This window comes from Trichoplusia ni, chromosome 21 (assembly GCF_003590095.1).
Source record: "Trichoplusia ni isolate ovarian cell line Hi5 chromosome 21, tn1, whole genome shotgun sequence".
NCBI lineage: Eukaryota > Metazoa > Arthropoda > Insecta > Lepidoptera > Noctuidae > Trichoplusia > Trichoplusia ni.
Genome location: NC_039498.1, coordinates 3,462,861 through 3,479,700, shown reverse-complemented (window position 1 = coordinate 3,479,700; position 16,840 = coordinate 3,462,861). Strand labels below are relative to the sequence as shown.

The following is a 16,840-nucleotide window of genomic DNA, read 5'->3' as shown; positions in this document are numbered from 1 at the left end:
TTTAATGTTGCCCTTGATAAAACTTGATGAAATTCACTATTTTTTATACAAACTACCACACATATTTTATTTTGTCTTGTTTCCAGTCGGCATTGCAGCTGCGGTCCCCGCGCTTGAGTTGTTCATCTCACTGTTCGGTGCGCTGTGCCTGTCGGCGCTAGGGCTGGCTTTCCCCGCGCTCATCCAGAGCTGCACCTACTGGTACTACGTGTCCCGCTCCGAGCGCATCCGTATGATCGTCAAGAACGCCATCGTCGTGCTGTTCGGAGTTCTCGGCCTCGTCGTGGGCACCTGGACCTCGCTCGAGCGCATCATCGAGAAGTTTAGCGGAGCTGGTATCGAACAAGCCGCCGCCAACCAAACCATGGTGCAGAACACCACCCTATCACCATGAAGTAGCCGCCCAGAGCGGTGAACTACTCTCGTAGCACAGTGCCATTACAGAACCGCCCGGCATTGTACAATGCAGCGTTTCTAATTAGGTACACAATAATAGATTATAGATTTTAAGTATTTTTGATGTACGTTTTCCATGCAAACGTTAACTTGTAGTTTATAAGAGATTTATTATGAATTGTTGACTCATATTAATCGTAAGACAGCTTTATTTTAGTGTTAGGATAAAGTGCTGTGCGCTATTTGCCGCATGCCAGTATTTACGAGTGACATAGCATGCTTTAATTACCTCTCCACTCTTTCAGTAGTGCGACGGTGGTGTTGCCATCAACGTAATAATCGAATATTTTATTTTATTGTTAAATTATGAGAGTATGTGATGTTCAAAGTGATTTAATTAGTTACGGCAATAACTATTTGTTAAAATTAGATTTTATCAAATTATGACGTATTATCAGTTTTATAAAATCAAGTTATAATTTATGAGTTATTATTATTATTATAAGTTTATTTGTGACTACTGCGACTATCATGTGACTAACCCTATAGGACGGCGACGATACCCGACAACTTTCATAATATATTAATTAACCAATAATTAAGTTCTTGCCTGATCTCTACCGAATAGCTTGATAGACCAGAACAATTAGTACACGTTATTATAAATTTTAGTTGTCGCAGAAACCTACCCAGTTATATACTTTTTTATTATACCAACTAAAATATGTATATTGAAGCTTGTTCTGTCAATAATATAACGACAAATGCATTTAGCTACGACTTAGGTATTGATTATATAAATATTATAAACAATATATTATTTAAAGTTGTCGGGTAACACCATCATTTACTGGTTGCCTGTTACGAGTCGTTAGTATTTTTAATTAAGTATTTTATCCTAAAGCAGTGAGATTGAGTGTTAGTAAAATGGTGGCATTTTGCTAGAGTAACGTAAGTACAATTCAGAGTAGATATTAATTTTATATATTAATGTTTAACCGATGCTTGTATGGTACAAAATTAGTATATCTCAGGGGTAACCCCCGTACAAACAAATAATATTTTTTACTTGTTTAAAAGAATTTATCAAGGGATTATTTATTTTTATGACAATATTAAATAGCATTGTTCTTTTACACCATAATTCTCTTAAACAGTCTAAAATATTATTACAACAATACAGTGAAATTATAAGCGTCGTTAAGCACAACCCAAACGCATTATATCTGATACATAGTCAGACATTTTTCATATTTTTATACTCAGAAAACTTTACTCAGGTGATATAATTTATTTTATATTTTAAAGGAGATGATAAAATTGTTTAATTATAATTTTAATATCAATCACCTTTACAAATCGCAATAAAATTATGTAGTACATAAAAAATTTAAATTGCAATATAATAATTCTGGATAATAAGCATAAATACAGACCTCGCAAAAATTGTTACCGATTTGATTTGGAATTCTTGCATGTGACCGGACTATACGTAAACTATTATTATTTTATGAATGAAGTATTATTATTTATTATATTTAAAGTAGAAATGACAGCATTATATGCTTAATGACCTTGGTTAATCACCTTGTGTTCGCACAGCAGTTTATGATAATTATAATTAATGTATGTATGTTTCACTAAGGAGCTTGGATCTATCAGTTCCTTTAACCATGTGTAGGTACAAATAGCCGAGCGTTCCGGTCATCAATATTGATACAAACTGTGATGTTGATAGCTATAAATATATTTGTTAGAATGTATTTACGTACGTTTTGGTTAATGTTTGTTGTACTGTGTGTTCGACACGACAGTGATATTGTGCTCAGAAGTGTAACTAGGTAAAACCCAATGTAATATTAAATAATAAAATTATTATCATATTATTTTTGTGTTTTTATTATATGCCCAACCAACCAACACTATTAAAGTGAGTGAATAATGGCGAATTAAAGTTGTATTTAATAATTAATTGGCTTACTTAATAAAAGCCGATCATACAATATCAACGAGGTCTCAAAGTTTACTTTTTACATTAAAAAAACACTTTAGAGTACTCTACACACACAGGATCAGAACTTTATACACCATAAATGTGTATGTCAACCCGCAGCTGTAACACTAAATAAAGAGGGAAGTTCAAATTAAACATCATTTTTCAACATTGTTTTATTATTGAAATCAACATAATTTAAGTTCAGATTAAAAACAAAATGAAGACCATAATAACAAAATTTAAATTTAAATGCATCTAGTGGAATATTATCCCAAATCTCATTTAGACTAAGCCACCGTACGACGTACGTGTACTGAGTTAATAAATCCTACGCCAGTGTCAAAAACTCAAATTAAAATAAAATACTAATTGAACATAACAGGGCGAACCCTATAATCAACAAAATAAAAAAATAATTATAGAAATCATCAAAGTTACACAAATACATGATTATATTAATTAAAAGGTCGGTTTAAAGGTACAAAAAGTCAAAGTTACAGCAATGAAGGTTGAACTGTCCAAAGTAAGACCAAAAGGACGAGATTAAAAATATAAACCAACCATGTACCAAGTTTAGGACGCAGGGAAGCGACAATACTTATGTTATTTGAATATATAATCATTATATCCCGTTCCGTGGTAACGGGGCAGAGGTGGGTAGGTACTTTGGACCCTGGTGGAAGAACTGTCAACAATGTAAATCATATCCAGGTAATGATAACGTAAGGGCGCTCTTATTTTTCGTACAGTTATCGCGGGCGCCGCATTCATTGAAAAGAAACACATGAAAGCCCTTGAAACTAGGTTAACATAAAGTTTCTCGTCTCCTTGGCCTTACTTCAATTGACAATAAATGTATTTAAAGAAAAACATTTTCATTCTAAAGGTGTCAGTGAAATAGATGAATAAAGTCTAACTAAAACTATTATTATCATCAATACCAGAACGTGCTTAAACAAACTTACAAATTAAAACATTGGTTACTATAGCATCGCTGTCAATACCTCAATAATAATATAAGGAATGCATTCCAACTGCAAGATACAGTTAAACGATAAAAAGTATAATTGCGAGCGAATCCAGCAATCGAGAAACGTCGTATTGCAGCACGTAACAATTCTGGAATGTAAACCTCGTAAACTAGGTCTAAAAAATAAAATTAATTATTAAAACTACTTTTTGTACTATAAAAATCATTTTAAACATTAATAAGGCACGTCATTATTGACACTTCTGAGACCCTCGCTAAGGCATGATGTTCAATCGACAATTTCATAATTCAAATGAATAACTAAATAAAACTACCACTATGCTACAATAAGTTATTGTTTAATCTATATTGCTCCGAGAGTTTAAATATTCGCCTTTCTGTTGTTATTGTTGTAGTAAACAGCAGAATATTGCTTTGCTGCTATTTTTGAACAGAAATTTTTCATAAACTTTGACTGACACTATTATAATTGTCTTTAGTAGATAGCAGCGAGCGCAGAGCATGTACAAGGGGTCCTGTATCCCCAACAATGGCGTGTACGGGAACAGGCTGTTTCTCAGTGCAAGTTGAACACCGCCATGCTCGTCATGGGATCTTAATTCCTCATTAGCTAAAGACAACGATCAATAATACGTTATTGTGCTCAATCTGTTTGCAAATATTTATTCGCATTGTGTTGGAACCCGCATCAAACCTCAAAATCGCCTATTTAACTAAGTATCCAAATAAAACCAACTAACAATAAAAACTAATCTATTTTAAGCGTGCTAAAAGTACTCATGAGGTAGTAGTTACAGTGTAGTACCGCTTAGACTAATACTAATTTTGTTTATTCCGATATAATTTTAATTCAAATTAAATCATTAATACCATAATTAAGATTCCTTAAAAAATAGTTCCGTAAGTAAACAATACAATCTAAAGTACATTGCTTTGGCTATTCTATTAAGAATAATAATGGATTCTACTAACGTTCCATTTTATTTAATGAAATATGACGTATGACGTCACACCGTGAAGGTCAAATCATGATTACAAAAATTACTGAATATGATAGAATTATTAAATAGTAAAAGAAAATATTATTTATGTATGCACAGTATTATCAGATCAAATGTTTGACGAAAGACAGAAACGCGTATTAAACCTACTATCACTTGTAAACATTATCAATAGGCAGTATCATGTTTTAATAAATATTATTCTGTTAAGATTCCTGAGTTAACGCGAATGTTACATAAATAAAATAAAATAAATTAAAGTAAAGGTAAATCGGTTAAAATGAATCAGAAACTTGGGAAACGTAGCCCCAAGCAATTCTAAATGTACTCATTGCGGCGAGGCCTCTCGTCATATTATAAAACAATATTAAATTAAGATAAAACGAGTAAAATTCTCACAGCACTTATAGCCTTACTGCTTTCTCAACTTTAATCAAAACTGGTTCAGTAGTTTCTGAGATTGAGTTCTATGTTGTAATATCAGTAGCTCTGAAATTGTTTGATCAAACAATTTATTGAGTAATTGGTATAAACTACCTACAATTAAATTAAACTGTCTCTAATGCTGTAGTTCATTTTGAAAACTTAATTTTAGTTTTCAGTTACAAACAACAAACAATATTAACCCAATTTTGCATAAGGGGTTGAAAGAGAAATAATAATTGAATTCTTTAAGCAAAACAATATTGAGGTCTTTTCAGTTTTCAAATTTCTATTTTTATCTAATGTTGGACTAAGTTAATTTTTTTTAAGACTTTTTACCTTTGCCTTTGAATAATAAAAAAAACAATATAGACCGCGATCACATTAAAAAAAAAACTTTTACAAAGATATCGTCATTTCTTGCCTGCATCGTAACCCGCCATGATAGTACGCAGAGCCGTCTTCAGTTGTTCATTGGGTTTCATCTCGTATTTCTCTAGGCTCTGACGGCAGCAGGGGCAAAATCGTCCTGTCGACTTGTACGCCAGCGTCAAACATGCCTGTGAATAGTGTATTTAAGTATGTACATATTATTATAACTTTATTATTCGTAACACAAAATAACAACAGCATGACGACAGTACTGGTCGAGGGAAAAATAATGAGTAATGTTTGATAAGATTGCAAACAAATGACATAATATTTTTTGCGAGTGGGGTTTCAACAGCTAATATACGGCAACGGTATTCGCCATAATGACAATTTTGAAATGATACTTTTAAAATCAGAATTGCACAAATACAAAATGTGACGACATTCTAAAACAAGTATTACTGATTTTTTGTAGTCGTGTTGCTTTTACAAGTAAGATTATAACAATATATTCTTTTGTTTGACCCTTGCAAACATACAGAACTCCAGTACATGTTTTTCATAAACACATTCAAAATATACTAAACATTTCACTAAACAATTCTGGCAGTCACTCAATCAGATGGTGGTAATTGACGTTAGTTGCGAACTATACAGAAAAACTATACTGAATTACTCACCATACAGAAGTTATGTAAACATGGCGTTGTCACAGGAGTCACTGCTACATCTTGACAAATGATGCAAAGGAATCCCTGCATCACAGACTCTACGAACTCCTGAAATGTGAAAATTGTATGTTAGTGTCTCGGTCATTTTGTAGGAAAAATACACATTATACGAAAACAAATTTGTGTGGATACTTTAACGTAAATAATAATTTAGGCCAGCTATCGCGTTTCACCCTGTCTTTGGACAAGCGTTGCAATGCGTAAAATTGAAGTTTTACGTGGTTAGACATATGCATATAATAAAACTGGCGATAAACGGGAGAATTGACTAGCAACTCTCATTATTCGAGTTATAAATTAGTAGTTTGTTAAATTATACAATAGTACTACATATACGACTTACCTGTCTTCCCTTAGTTTCGCACACTTCACAGCACTCATCCCAAAGCTTACTGTTCAGCGTATCAGCTTGAATAGCTTCCTTTTCTTCAGCGCTAAGACTGCTCGTCACTAGTTTATTATCCGCTAACTTCTTCTTATCTCGACCCTTCGAGAAGGCATTGGCTATTTTGTTTTTAGGTGTTGCTGAAAAGTAAAATACATACATATAATTTAAAGACAAGCACTACACCAGAAAAAGTGCTGCTTAACCAGCTAACAAGTATGATCGATCCTCTCCTATCACCAGATTAAAGGTACATGGTCAAGCCGTTTCGCTCAAAAGTACTTTAGCCAAGACCATAACATCATAAAAATCAAAGAAGATTTTATCCTGACAGGTTTATACACTTAGCTTTTCGCCCAGCTTAGTCTGGACTTTAGTCAAAATAAAACTTTCTTATTCCAACTCTGCACTGTAATGTACAGTATTGCAATAAGAGATTTTTTTTCAGGTGCTACTACGCTTTCCTAACTCATCCAGATAAAAAGACTTGAAAGACAACAAATATGCGAATGTTCTTTCTGCTTCTCCGTCTCATCAAGTCTAACATAATAAGAATAACCTTTAATCCAAAAAGAAAGAAGTATGATTTTATCTGATCATTATCTCACCTTTGATATCAGTCTTGGCCTTTTTGACAGGTACTTGGTTCTCGGACTCACTGTCACTGTTGTGATTGCTCTCGTTGAGCGCTCGCTTTTCACTTTTTCTCTTTCCATTCTTCAAGGCCTTCTTTTCTGCTTCTGCTTCCAGGTAACCGTCCGGATACTGAAAGAAGTACATACAACATATTTTACCATAAACGGAATGGATACACTTCGATATATTCAACATTTACCAAGAATAAAGAGGAGACAAACCTAGAGCGAACGATTTTTTTTTTAATAATATGATAAATTAATTTTATTTGGTTAAGACAAACCCGTGCATTAGGGTGCCAGACCATTGGCTAAAGAGATTAGAGTGGAGAAAGGAAGAAGTTGACTGTTGTCTCCGCAGTCTCGGTCTGTCTCAATGAAACGATGGTCTTTAAAATACTTACAACAATAGAATACTCCTTAGCGCCGCTCTCCCAGGGCGCTGGTGATGGATCGTCGCGTCTGAGCAAGTACTTCCACACGCGATACCCGGACAATCCCTCCTCAGGGTAGTACTTAACGACTTTGTAGATGCCGTCGTATCTACGCAGGAAAAAAATAATCGAATTAGTATATGTAGGTACTTCTCTATAAATGCACTGACAGAAAATTGTAGACTGCGTCACCACAATTTTAAAAGTATCCCTCTGGCAGGCATTTCTGATTACTGGGAAGTAAATATAAGTGTTCATTACCTCTTAGATTATTTGTTGATATTAAGCTCTAAAATGACCCTAATCCTATATAATTAGCCAAGCTTGATGAGATTCACATTCTTTATTTATTACTTTTATTCATTAGTTTTTGATTTAACTATAACCTGCCGACCAATGTTAAATGAAAGTGATAAATGTTAAATGATAATTCAATCGATTTAGTACATTCTTATTCTAAAACACAATACATTTTTCGCAATCGCATGTTATGTACCTGTTACCTTCTAGAACAACTATCGAAAGGTTTTTTGAACCAACACAGTAGGAAGTAAGTTTACAATCATGAACCATGCAGTACAGACCTGATCCCTTCCTTTGGCGCGTACTTGGGGAAGTGCTTCAACATCTTGTATGAGCGCACAACTCGCACCGGCTTGCCTTTCTGCCAGTTCTCGCCCGCGTCACCGCCGTCCTCACTGATCTTTTCCACTGCGCAATTCCGCGCAAGAGCTCTGTGAATGAAACATTATGTTTTAATAAAAGATTTTCTTACTATGTGCTTGAAGTACATATTCAGACAATTCAAACGAATGTTAACTCAAAAAGATTGTGTCGTTTTACTTACTGAAGAATTCTAGCTCCAGCATTAGATCTGCGCTACCGTAAAATCGTGTGGTCACGAAATATACACATTTTTCAGACACAAAATTTCAGATTTCGGTTGGGAAAACAGGAAGTAGTGCGAGGTTTGATTACCGACAAAATGACAAATAGAGATAACAATAATCTTGTAAATAAGAAGGACATTTATTAGAGAACCCGCGTGAATAATAATTTCGATTCAGAATTTCATGTCATAAGCTTTATAATATATTACAGTATCCTTTATTTCAGATGTTTATTTATTTATTTATTTACACTTTTTATACAATATTTGTACAATGGCGGACTAAATGCCTGATGCATTCTCTACCAGTCAACCATAGGGTGATGCGGAGATATCAAGAGGTAGGTGTACCTATAAATAAAAGTCATAATATAATCATGAAAATTATCCTAAAAAAAAATACTTATTGACATACTAAGGAAAATGATACTAATGCGTAAGATATATTACATACACATACTTAAATTTAAGAATAAGGAAGATGAAGGTTGTAGGGACAACTCAGCTAGACTTTCCAGTAACAGTTTACGAACCCTTACTTTAAATGCCAAACGGGTGGTGAACATCCTGATTTCAGGGGGGAGAGAGTTCCAAAGTAAAACGGCTTGGACGGGGAAAGAAGAGCTGACGAAACCAGAGCTATTATTATTTACCTACATAAGGTTACAGTGACCACATTCAAGGGGTATGACGTTGGTTCCGTGACAGTTAAATAATATCATAGCTCAGTCGTAATTATCAGTCAAAATAGGCCTAGGTTTAATATCTTACTGTACAATTGGCTAATTAATTACACTAACCTGTTCTCTCTAGTAAGAGTCTGGTCACAGGACTGCACTGCAGTCCGCTTATTTCCCGATAAATCTCGACCGCCACTGCCGGTGTATGTAAACTCATTGCCGTAGTCTACGTCATCTTCATAGCCGCCTGATGACAAATATTATAGTATTAGATCTTTACAAAGGGAGAATGAATCGAGACGCTGTTCAATCAAAACTTGTAGCATTATTATTTTTAAGTAATGCGCTCAAAACGCCACTAAAAAGCATACGATTTAAACAAAGGAAGACATGTCTTTGCGGTTCATAAACACACGCGAAGATTTTATGTCAGATTGCTAATAATAGACGGACAGATTAGTACTAAAAGAAGGTGTTTTATTTCAAAAATCAACTATCAATACACATATTAGCACAAAAAGATTAAAGACACGTTTTATCTAAGCACTTCTGAAACTATGGGAAAACCTTGCTATTTCAGCAGCAGAAAGAATTTAGTCGCCCGCTGCTAGGAATACGGATGACCGTCTCCTTGCAACTTTAGTCAGTCCTTTACCTCAATATATATTGTGGTAAAATGTAATACATACCGGACAACACGATGCTATAAGCTCCTTCGTTATCACGACCGTGTATACCCGACACCGGCGGCCGGTGCACGCCCGACTCAGACAGCTGAAACAAAGGGCATGGATTATTTACGCACTCTACACGACCGTTTATAGTCTTAAAAACTGCTTTATCAGTAAAGCCAAGAACATAAGAAGAATTTCTAAAAGGGTTTCTATAAAACCGTACTAATTATTTACACTTTTTCAATACAGTTTGTGCGAGGTACTCACGATATAAGAGCCATAATTCTGGACAACGGAGTCGAAAATACCGTAACTCTATAATTTTCAGAATTTTCAGTAAATATATTAAGTACCAAGACCAAATATAAGCAGCTGTGGACGGGTCTTTGCACGTCTGCACCAGAAAGGCGGCGTATAGTTAGGCGAACCCCTAACAGATGAAATGACGACCACAATCAGTCTATCACGAGCGGAACGACAAAAAAGAAGAATAATAAAATATATTATCATACCTGGATTCTAAATCTCCAACACATGCCAACTTCGATGCCCGGTATCGGACCGAAGTGGTTCGACGGCATCGCACATGTTTTTGTTTTACCTGTAAATGCAATTAATTTATTATTGGCGAACATTTCAAAGGTCAGGTTTAAATAAACGTCTATTTAATTTTACTTATAAACATTTTAGGGACGGATAAACATCATAGAGTGTCTCTGCATGTATCTTATTTACAAATACACTCTTAGTTTCAATTGTGTTACAAACAATACGATAAATTAATAATTATTAATATCTTCGCACATAGTGAAGCCGGGACAGGCTGCAGACAATCGCATAGCGATTTTGCGCAAAGCATTAAATAATATTGAACCGAACGACCGCAATACATGGTGTTTAAGATGTGTTGTGATAACGTCGGTACTTAATATATGAGTGATATCAGCTAGGAAATAAAAACTTCTTCATTTAGTTGTCTCATTTTCTTTAATTTAAACTAAGATTCACATTTCGCATAGCAAAAAAAACTTTTTCATTCGCGACTGCATCACATGCATAAATGATACCATTGTGGCAAACTATTCAGTCTGTCAATACCCAGAAAAGTACTGCAGATTACTATGGAGATGCTAAATATGACATTAATATCCACAATCATTTTTTACACATATAATTTTCTCTAGTCCATAATGCTTGGCAGAGGCCTAAAAAACTCTTTATATACGTCATGAGCGTTTAAATCAAAATACTTTTATTCCATTAAGGGCTGATTTTTCAATCACCATTTAACTTTTATTCGACGAATATGTTTGACAGCTTTTGTATAGAAAATATGTCAAACGGCCATATTTATTCCTCAAATAAAAGTTATCTGGCGATTGAAAAATCAGGCCTAAATTAAGTTAAAACACGCGGAGTGAACCGCGGAGTACCGCTAGTACGTTATCTACAAACAAGCAAATAATAATTGCTAAACAGTTATTAACGACTATTGCTCCACAATTAGCATGGCAAATCTTATCGCTAAAAAACAAATACTTAGCTGCAACAATGCTGAATTTGTTCGCATATGCAATTTAAGTCTCTCATTTAAAGCATGAGCTTATAAGGATGGAAATAATATTTGGCAACGTCTAATAGGGTTGGTAGAAATAAGACCGAAATAATACTAATACTATATTTGCAGCTTATAGCGTTAGCTCCTAGTTACTAATCAAATTGCGACGGTGCCATAATAAGGAGGAAGAACGAAAAAGACGCCAATCCACCTACCATTAATGAGGTATGCAACTTCCTCATATTTTTTTCAAACCAGCAGCGGGTACACTTGTGGCTATACCCATAAGTGTATATACCTATAGATCTCTTTTTGGCTACACTTATGGCGTTTAATAATGATGGCCACAGCTGCACACAGCCATTTATTTATCATATTAAATAAGAATTCGCAAAAGCAATTAAAACCGATTATTGAAATTCTAAATTGTTTACTTAGCAATGCAGACAAAGTTTGTATTAGCACAGTAAATTACTATGTGACTAAATCTATATGGCTTGATATACTTAGGGTATAAACATGTTATTTTAAATGCCTCAACACTTAGATCCTTGATTACTTAGAATGCATAGCCAACAGCATTATATGGCATTTGCCTCACTCTAATAGCAGTTAAAAAGCATACTAGCATTGACTGATTAATTTAATTTCAATAGATAATATATTACATTGAAGTCATATATTAATAATCGTATTTAAACACAGGCAAGCAATAGAAACTACTATAAAAAAAATCTTCAAACAAATATACTGACCGACACAAGCCATCCCTCGGCCCCAATCGCGCTTAGTTTTAGATATCTTCTTGGTTTGCTTTGCAGCCCCCGGAGCGATGACGTCATTAGGGTCACGTTTGCAGGAAGGGCAGTACCAGTCCTCATCAGGAACTTTAGTAAGCGGTGGGTCTAAGCAGGACATGTGATAGCCATAGTTGCACTCGTCACACAGAATTATCTATAAATTAAGAATTAAAAGCTATATTAGAAGAGTTATTATGCAGCTTGAAACTTTGTAGGAGCATTTCTTCTCTCGCATCTAAAGAGCAATTTGCTGAGGTGAAGACAAGGCATTTTTACACAGTTCAGTGCTTCCATTGCAATTTTACAATCAAGAACTAAGTATAATAAATAAATTCTGAATAGTTGAAGATAATTTAAATAAAACAATGGAAACCCTTTTGGTGTCAAATTAGATTTGAATTTAACAAAATCTAGAACCTTTTATTCTCTTTGGGGTCAAGTTTATTTTATTGATAGAGTTGAAACAGAAAGTATTGTTCACAACTCACCTTCTCTGGAGCTTCTTTTCCTGAGCACAAATTGCAGCCGCAGTCTTTGCATGGAACATTTTCTTCATCACGGCAAGTCAAACATAATAATGGTTGTGATCCTGGAAATTGAATGTTAAATTAGTAATGAAGTAAGTTGTTAGTAAGTCAGAGATCAAATCACAAAAAAATTACAATAATTTACTATCTCTTTGGTTGGGAATCTCTGAAGGTAACTAGTTTAGTCAAAATATAAAATGGTCTACTAGGGTATTAAGCAAGAAAGGTGTGAGTTTCTTTGTACATATGATTTAAATAGAAATGGGTTGGTAAATTACTTTAAAACTTACTATTCTCAGGAGGCGTCGTCATTAAAGCTTTATAAGTAGCAGTTCTTTCAATCACAGGCACAACCTTTTCAATTGCAAATATTTTATCTAGCACCGTCACTGTAGTGTCATTTTGAGGCACCGCCTCAGGTCCTAAGTATATAGTGCCTATTAACACATGATTCTTTTTCAGTTTCTTGATTTCTGTTACCTTTAAGTCATACCTGCAGGTTAAACATATTTTGAGTTAGCATAGGGTGTATTAAGTAAAATAAAAGGAATATCTAGACAGCAATAGCTTTGTACTCTTTCATCACAGCAATTTAAAGTTGTGAACTCAAGATGAGCTAAGAATTTATTTTAAAAAAAAACTTTTTTTTACAATATGTACATACCAGTATCCTCGCTCCTGAGGCTCAGAAGTGTTATAGTTGACCATCACAGTCTGCCCAACTTTCAATAATTTTATATCTATCTCTTTCCTTGCTCTGGGCCTGATATTTTTTGAGGTGTAATACCCACTGCCCTCTTCCTCACTGAAATAGTTTTTTTGTAGTTATCAGGTGAATTTCATATTGTTAAGTCATATTTATGGGAAAGAACTTCAATTATTGCAATGGCAATGGCAATAACTTATTATTTTGATACACAAGTGTGGTAAGTGCCAGCCAATAATTGAAGAGCAGTATCATATAATAAACTAACAATATTAAATTAAATTATTTTAAGTTATAATACTTACTCAGCATCAATCTCCACTTTATACAGCAGGAGTGCTTCAAGATCAGTGTGCTCCTGACTTTTATTGGCAGATTTTGTTTTGGGTGATTTACTAAAATATCTAGTAATACCTTTACTTCTTGTTTTAGTGGCATTGCTTGTTGATGCGTTCAACTCACAGTTCCTAGCATCATTCTCCTTATCATTTCCCTGATCATTACTATCAAAGTTTGTAAGTACATCTTTATCACTAGAAGTGTTCATAGATTCAGGAATGTTTGGTACAGTAGGATCGTAAACTATCCTTGCGATCTTTCCTTCGAACCATGCGCCTATTGTGCAGTGTCTGACGTCCACAAGGTCTCCTATTGCATATAATGTGCTGACAGCATCTGTTTGACATGAAAAGATGAATAATAACCTTTGTATCTATAGAAGTGAACCAAAATATATTATGTCTTGAAGAAAAGTATTAAGATTTGATAAAGAGGAATGCCATTGTTAATGGTGTCACATCTGTATGTTATTGCTTGTGTATTTACCTACATTTTAATAGGGTTGAATGTGCCTGACAGTTATCAACTTGTTGTGTGACTAACTTGTTTTGCATTTATTTAAATAAAATGATGGAACAAACCTTTATATACTTTGTCTTCAGTATTTGTCACCTCATCGAGCTTTTCAGTCTCCTCTTTAGCTGTCTCTTTAGTGTCTTTTGGCTGCTTCTCCTCCACAGGAATGTCGTCAGGCTGTGCCTTGACCATGAGCTGAATGACATCATTGAGCTTGATGTTGTAGTCATGGAATGTGTAGCCATTTTCTAACTGTAAATGAATGGCGCAAAATTATAAGTTTTATAAGAAGCAATTAAGTGCGTTATTTTGGATCTTTGTTGTAATTCTATAAAAAAAAAATGACGTTTTCAAAAAATAAAATGAATTTACTTTTTCTCCGCATTGCTCTGTCCAATATTTTCTTTGGATAAGTACTAAGTATTTACAACTTTCTTTAGACTGTTGGTCACTTTGGGCTTTAAATCACTACATTGAAATTACATATCACCGCATGTGACAATCATTTATAATAGATATTAAATTTGAAAAATTAGTTATATTTTTGAATCAGGATTTTTTGCGGCTACACGGTCCTAACGGCTAAAAAGAAACGTGACGTCACAAGTAGACAAAATGTATTCATATTTCATACCGCTACTGTAACAGTCGTTGTTAAACACAATTTTATGTAAATAAGGCATAAAACACTTACCAGCTTGCCGCCATAAAATAATCTTTGTAACTTAGGCTTGACACCAAATTTAGTCTTTATAACTTGCCGGAATTGGTCTATTTTCGTTAACTTTGATTCAACAACCACGATAGTGTCTGGTTTGTTGAACATACGTATTCGCACATGCATTTTAGATTTGTGTATAAATAATTTATATCCAGCAGTGCTACAAATTCAACTATTTAGCCTTCATGTACACTGTTGTCAAAAAATTAAATTGAGGACACAGAACACGCATTCATGACTCGAATAAATAAAATGGCGCGAAATTATCGTTATGCATAGACAACATATAGATACTACCGTCCGCCTGTCAACATTGTCAATGATGTGCCATTCAAATGTTACTAAAATTTTAATCGACTATACATCCTTTCTGCTTTCCTCGGCATTTAGTGATGTCTGTTTTGTATTCTATTCTTCGGAGTCTAGTATATTAAAAATAAACAAAACTAGGTGTAGTTGTTTTTTGTTTTCTTTTTTATTAGAATCCGATCACGTACAGCATTTTAATTGGGCATGTTCTTGTATCGTTGTATAATTTTAATTGAGACATTAATAAAAAGCGATAAACTTGGCACTTCGTTAATTGGTAACAAACTCTCGAAACCTCAACGGTTTTTATTCGATAGAGAGTTGTGGTTTAAAGCCAACGTTGAAAATGTCAATCCTTTCAACTTCGTTCGTAATCTTTTACGCAGCTTTATTGCCAATACTTTTCCAATATGCTACCGCAAAACTGGCTTCCCTGGTGATTTAAATATTTTTACTTGCTTGACTTTTACTTTCGTAACTCATGAACCTTTTATTTCCCAATCTATTTTTTATTACAGCATCCCGTGTTGGTGGCACGGTCATCTTTGGATTGGATGCCAAGCAGAGTTAATTCCCTTTACTCTGACGTTGGAGCATGGAGTGGGAAATTCGTATGTGTTTATTTTTCAAAACTTCTAGAAAGCCACTTTTCGTTACTTGCCCTTATTTGTATGACTCATTTCTTTTTCCAGAGACCAGTAATGGACGAAATTGAATCTGATGAAGCATTAAGGTTTTATCAGTTTCTAAATTACTTGGACGGATCCAGTTTTGGAACAGGTGGCTATATATTTGTCGATTCAGAAAGAAAAATAATAATTGTGTCCTTGTAATGTTGTGCTTACAATTTTTTTCCTTATTCTAGGTCCGATTGATGAATTTGTTGAAGCAATGGGTAGACTCGCAAATTATATGAAACAACAAAATAGCCGAGAAACACAAGCACGAGGGATGCGAGAATTGGAAGCAATAAATGGAGAGAAAGGTGAAGTATTTTTTTTTACGCATTGTTATGGATAATTAAACGCCGCAACTAAAATTTACGATTATTTTTAGGAAATAGCATTAAGACCGTTTTAGATGTTAGTACGTTAATTATGAGAAAGAAGCGCAAATTTTTCTGCACTGGTGAAGTCAAAGAACCAATTGTTAATAACAAGATTATCTGCAAGGTAAGATAGATAATATTCAGATTTGTTTTATTTTGGGCTTAAAACAGTCCTACAACAACTATAATTTTGTGACTTGAAATGAAAAAATGCTCCTTACTTGCTAAATGACTGGTTCTGCATTGAATATAGGACAGAATACTACTTCCTATCGCCGGCACGTCGTGTAGAGATGCAATTATGTACTGGCACCCTGATCTAACAGAAGAGCATTATTGCGTGGGTGCTCTGGAAGCTAAGAGTGCTGTCCATATCATGGACATTGAAGGTAACTTTTAAAATGTTAATTATGAATGATTTTTCACGTATACATACTTTGTAATCGGTAGTAATTTAACTTTTCTTTTTAGGTGAAATGTTTTGCAAAGGTGATGATTATTCGAAACGGGAATTTCTACTGGCATGTGACTTCTACGAGGACCAGGAGTCACCTGTAGCAGATTTGCTTCAGTACTATCCAGATCCTGACCCAGAAATTACACCAAAATTGTTCTAAGATGTATTATGCGTCATAATCTTCAAAATACAAGTTTACAATTTAGTCTTTTATTTCATTTGCTTCAGTACTATCCAGATCCTGACCCAGAA

General features: G+C 34.3%; 3 protein-coding genes across 3 annotated transcripts in view; 2 read left to right on the top strand and 1 right to left on the bottom strand.

The window, feature by feature from the left end:
- The window catches only part of LOC113504078 (proton-coupled amino acid transporter-like protein CG1139), a 48,749-nt gene extending 47,056 nt beyond the window's left edge, over positions 1-1,693 (top strand). The window contains exon 8 of the mRNA XM_026886176.1: positions 87-1,693. Within this exon, the coding sequence (XP_026741977.1) occupies positions 87-394 (308 nt within the window). The 3' untranslated portion in view covers positions 395-1,693. The remainder of the gene's footprint in view (positions 1-86) is intronic.
- A 2,038-nt stretch (positions 1,694-3,731) lies between these two features.
- On the bottom strand, positions 3,732-15,055 carry LOC113504135 (E3 ubiquitin-protein ligase UHRF1-like). Its single transcript, XM_026886287.1, has 16 exons — positions 14,748-15,055; positions 14,119-14,305; positions 13,504-13,873; positions 13,157-13,297; positions 12,783-12,985; positions 12,454-12,554; positions 11,921-12,119; positions 10,120-10,208; positions 9,623-9,707; positions 9,054-9,180; positions 7,949-8,098; positions 7,335-7,473; positions 6,904-7,060; positions 6,254-6,435; positions 5,860-5,958; positions 3,732-5,367 (listed from the first exon to the last, which is right to left on the bottom strand). Exons 1-16 carry the CDS (start codon positions 14,895-14,897, stop codon positions 5,221-5,223), a joined length of 2,526 nt encoding a protein of 841 aa, XP_026742088.1. The 5' UTR covers positions 14,898-15,055; the 3' UTR covers positions 3,732-5,220.
- A 323-nt stretch (positions 15,056-15,378) lies between these two features.
- Positions 15,379-16,786, top strand: LOC113504237. The gene is made up of 7 exons (XM_026886414.1): positions 15,379-15,519; positions 15,602-15,694; positions 15,776-15,863; positions 15,949-16,068; positions 16,140-16,255; positions 16,385-16,520; positions 16,603-16,786. Exons 1-7 carry the CDS (start codon positions 15,430-15,432, stop codon positions 16,746-16,748), a joined length of 789 nt encoding a protein of 262 aa, XP_026742215.1. The 5' UTR covers positions 15,379-15,429; the 3' UTR covers positions 16,749-16,786.
- The last annotated feature ends 54 nt before the right edge of the window (positions 16,787-16,840 follow it).

What these genes read in the sequence shown, in the direction of transcription:
- LOC113504237 (XM_026886414.1), top strand. Translation starts at nt 15,430, where the DNA reads ATGTCAATCCTTTCAACTTCGTTCGTAATCTTTTACGCAGCTTTATTG. An exon ending in CCGCAAAACTGGCTTCCCTG is followed by an intron (nt 15,520 to 15,601) that starts GTGATTTAAATA and finishes TTTTTATTACAG; the next exon opens with CATCCCGTGTTGGTGGCACG. An exon ending in AGCAATAAATGGAGAGAAAG is followed by an intron (nt 16,069 to 16,139) that starts GTGAAGTATTTT and finishes GATTATTTTTAG; the next exon opens with GAAATAGCATTAAGACCGTT.
- LOC113504135 (XM_026886287.1), bottom strand. Translation starts at nt 14,897, where the DNA reads ATGCATGTGCGAATACGTATGTTCAACAAACCAGACACTATCGTGGTT. An exon ending in GTTGGAGATTTAGAATCCAG is followed by an intron (nt 9,708 to 10,119) that starts GTATGATAATAT and finishes CCTTTGTTTCAG; the next exon opens with CTGTCTGAGTCGGGCGTGCA. An exon ending in GCGAAACTAAGGGAAGACAG is followed by an intron (nt 5,959 to 6,253) that starts GTAAGTCGTATA and finishes TTCACATTTCAG; the next exon opens with GAGTTCGTAGAGTCTGTGAT.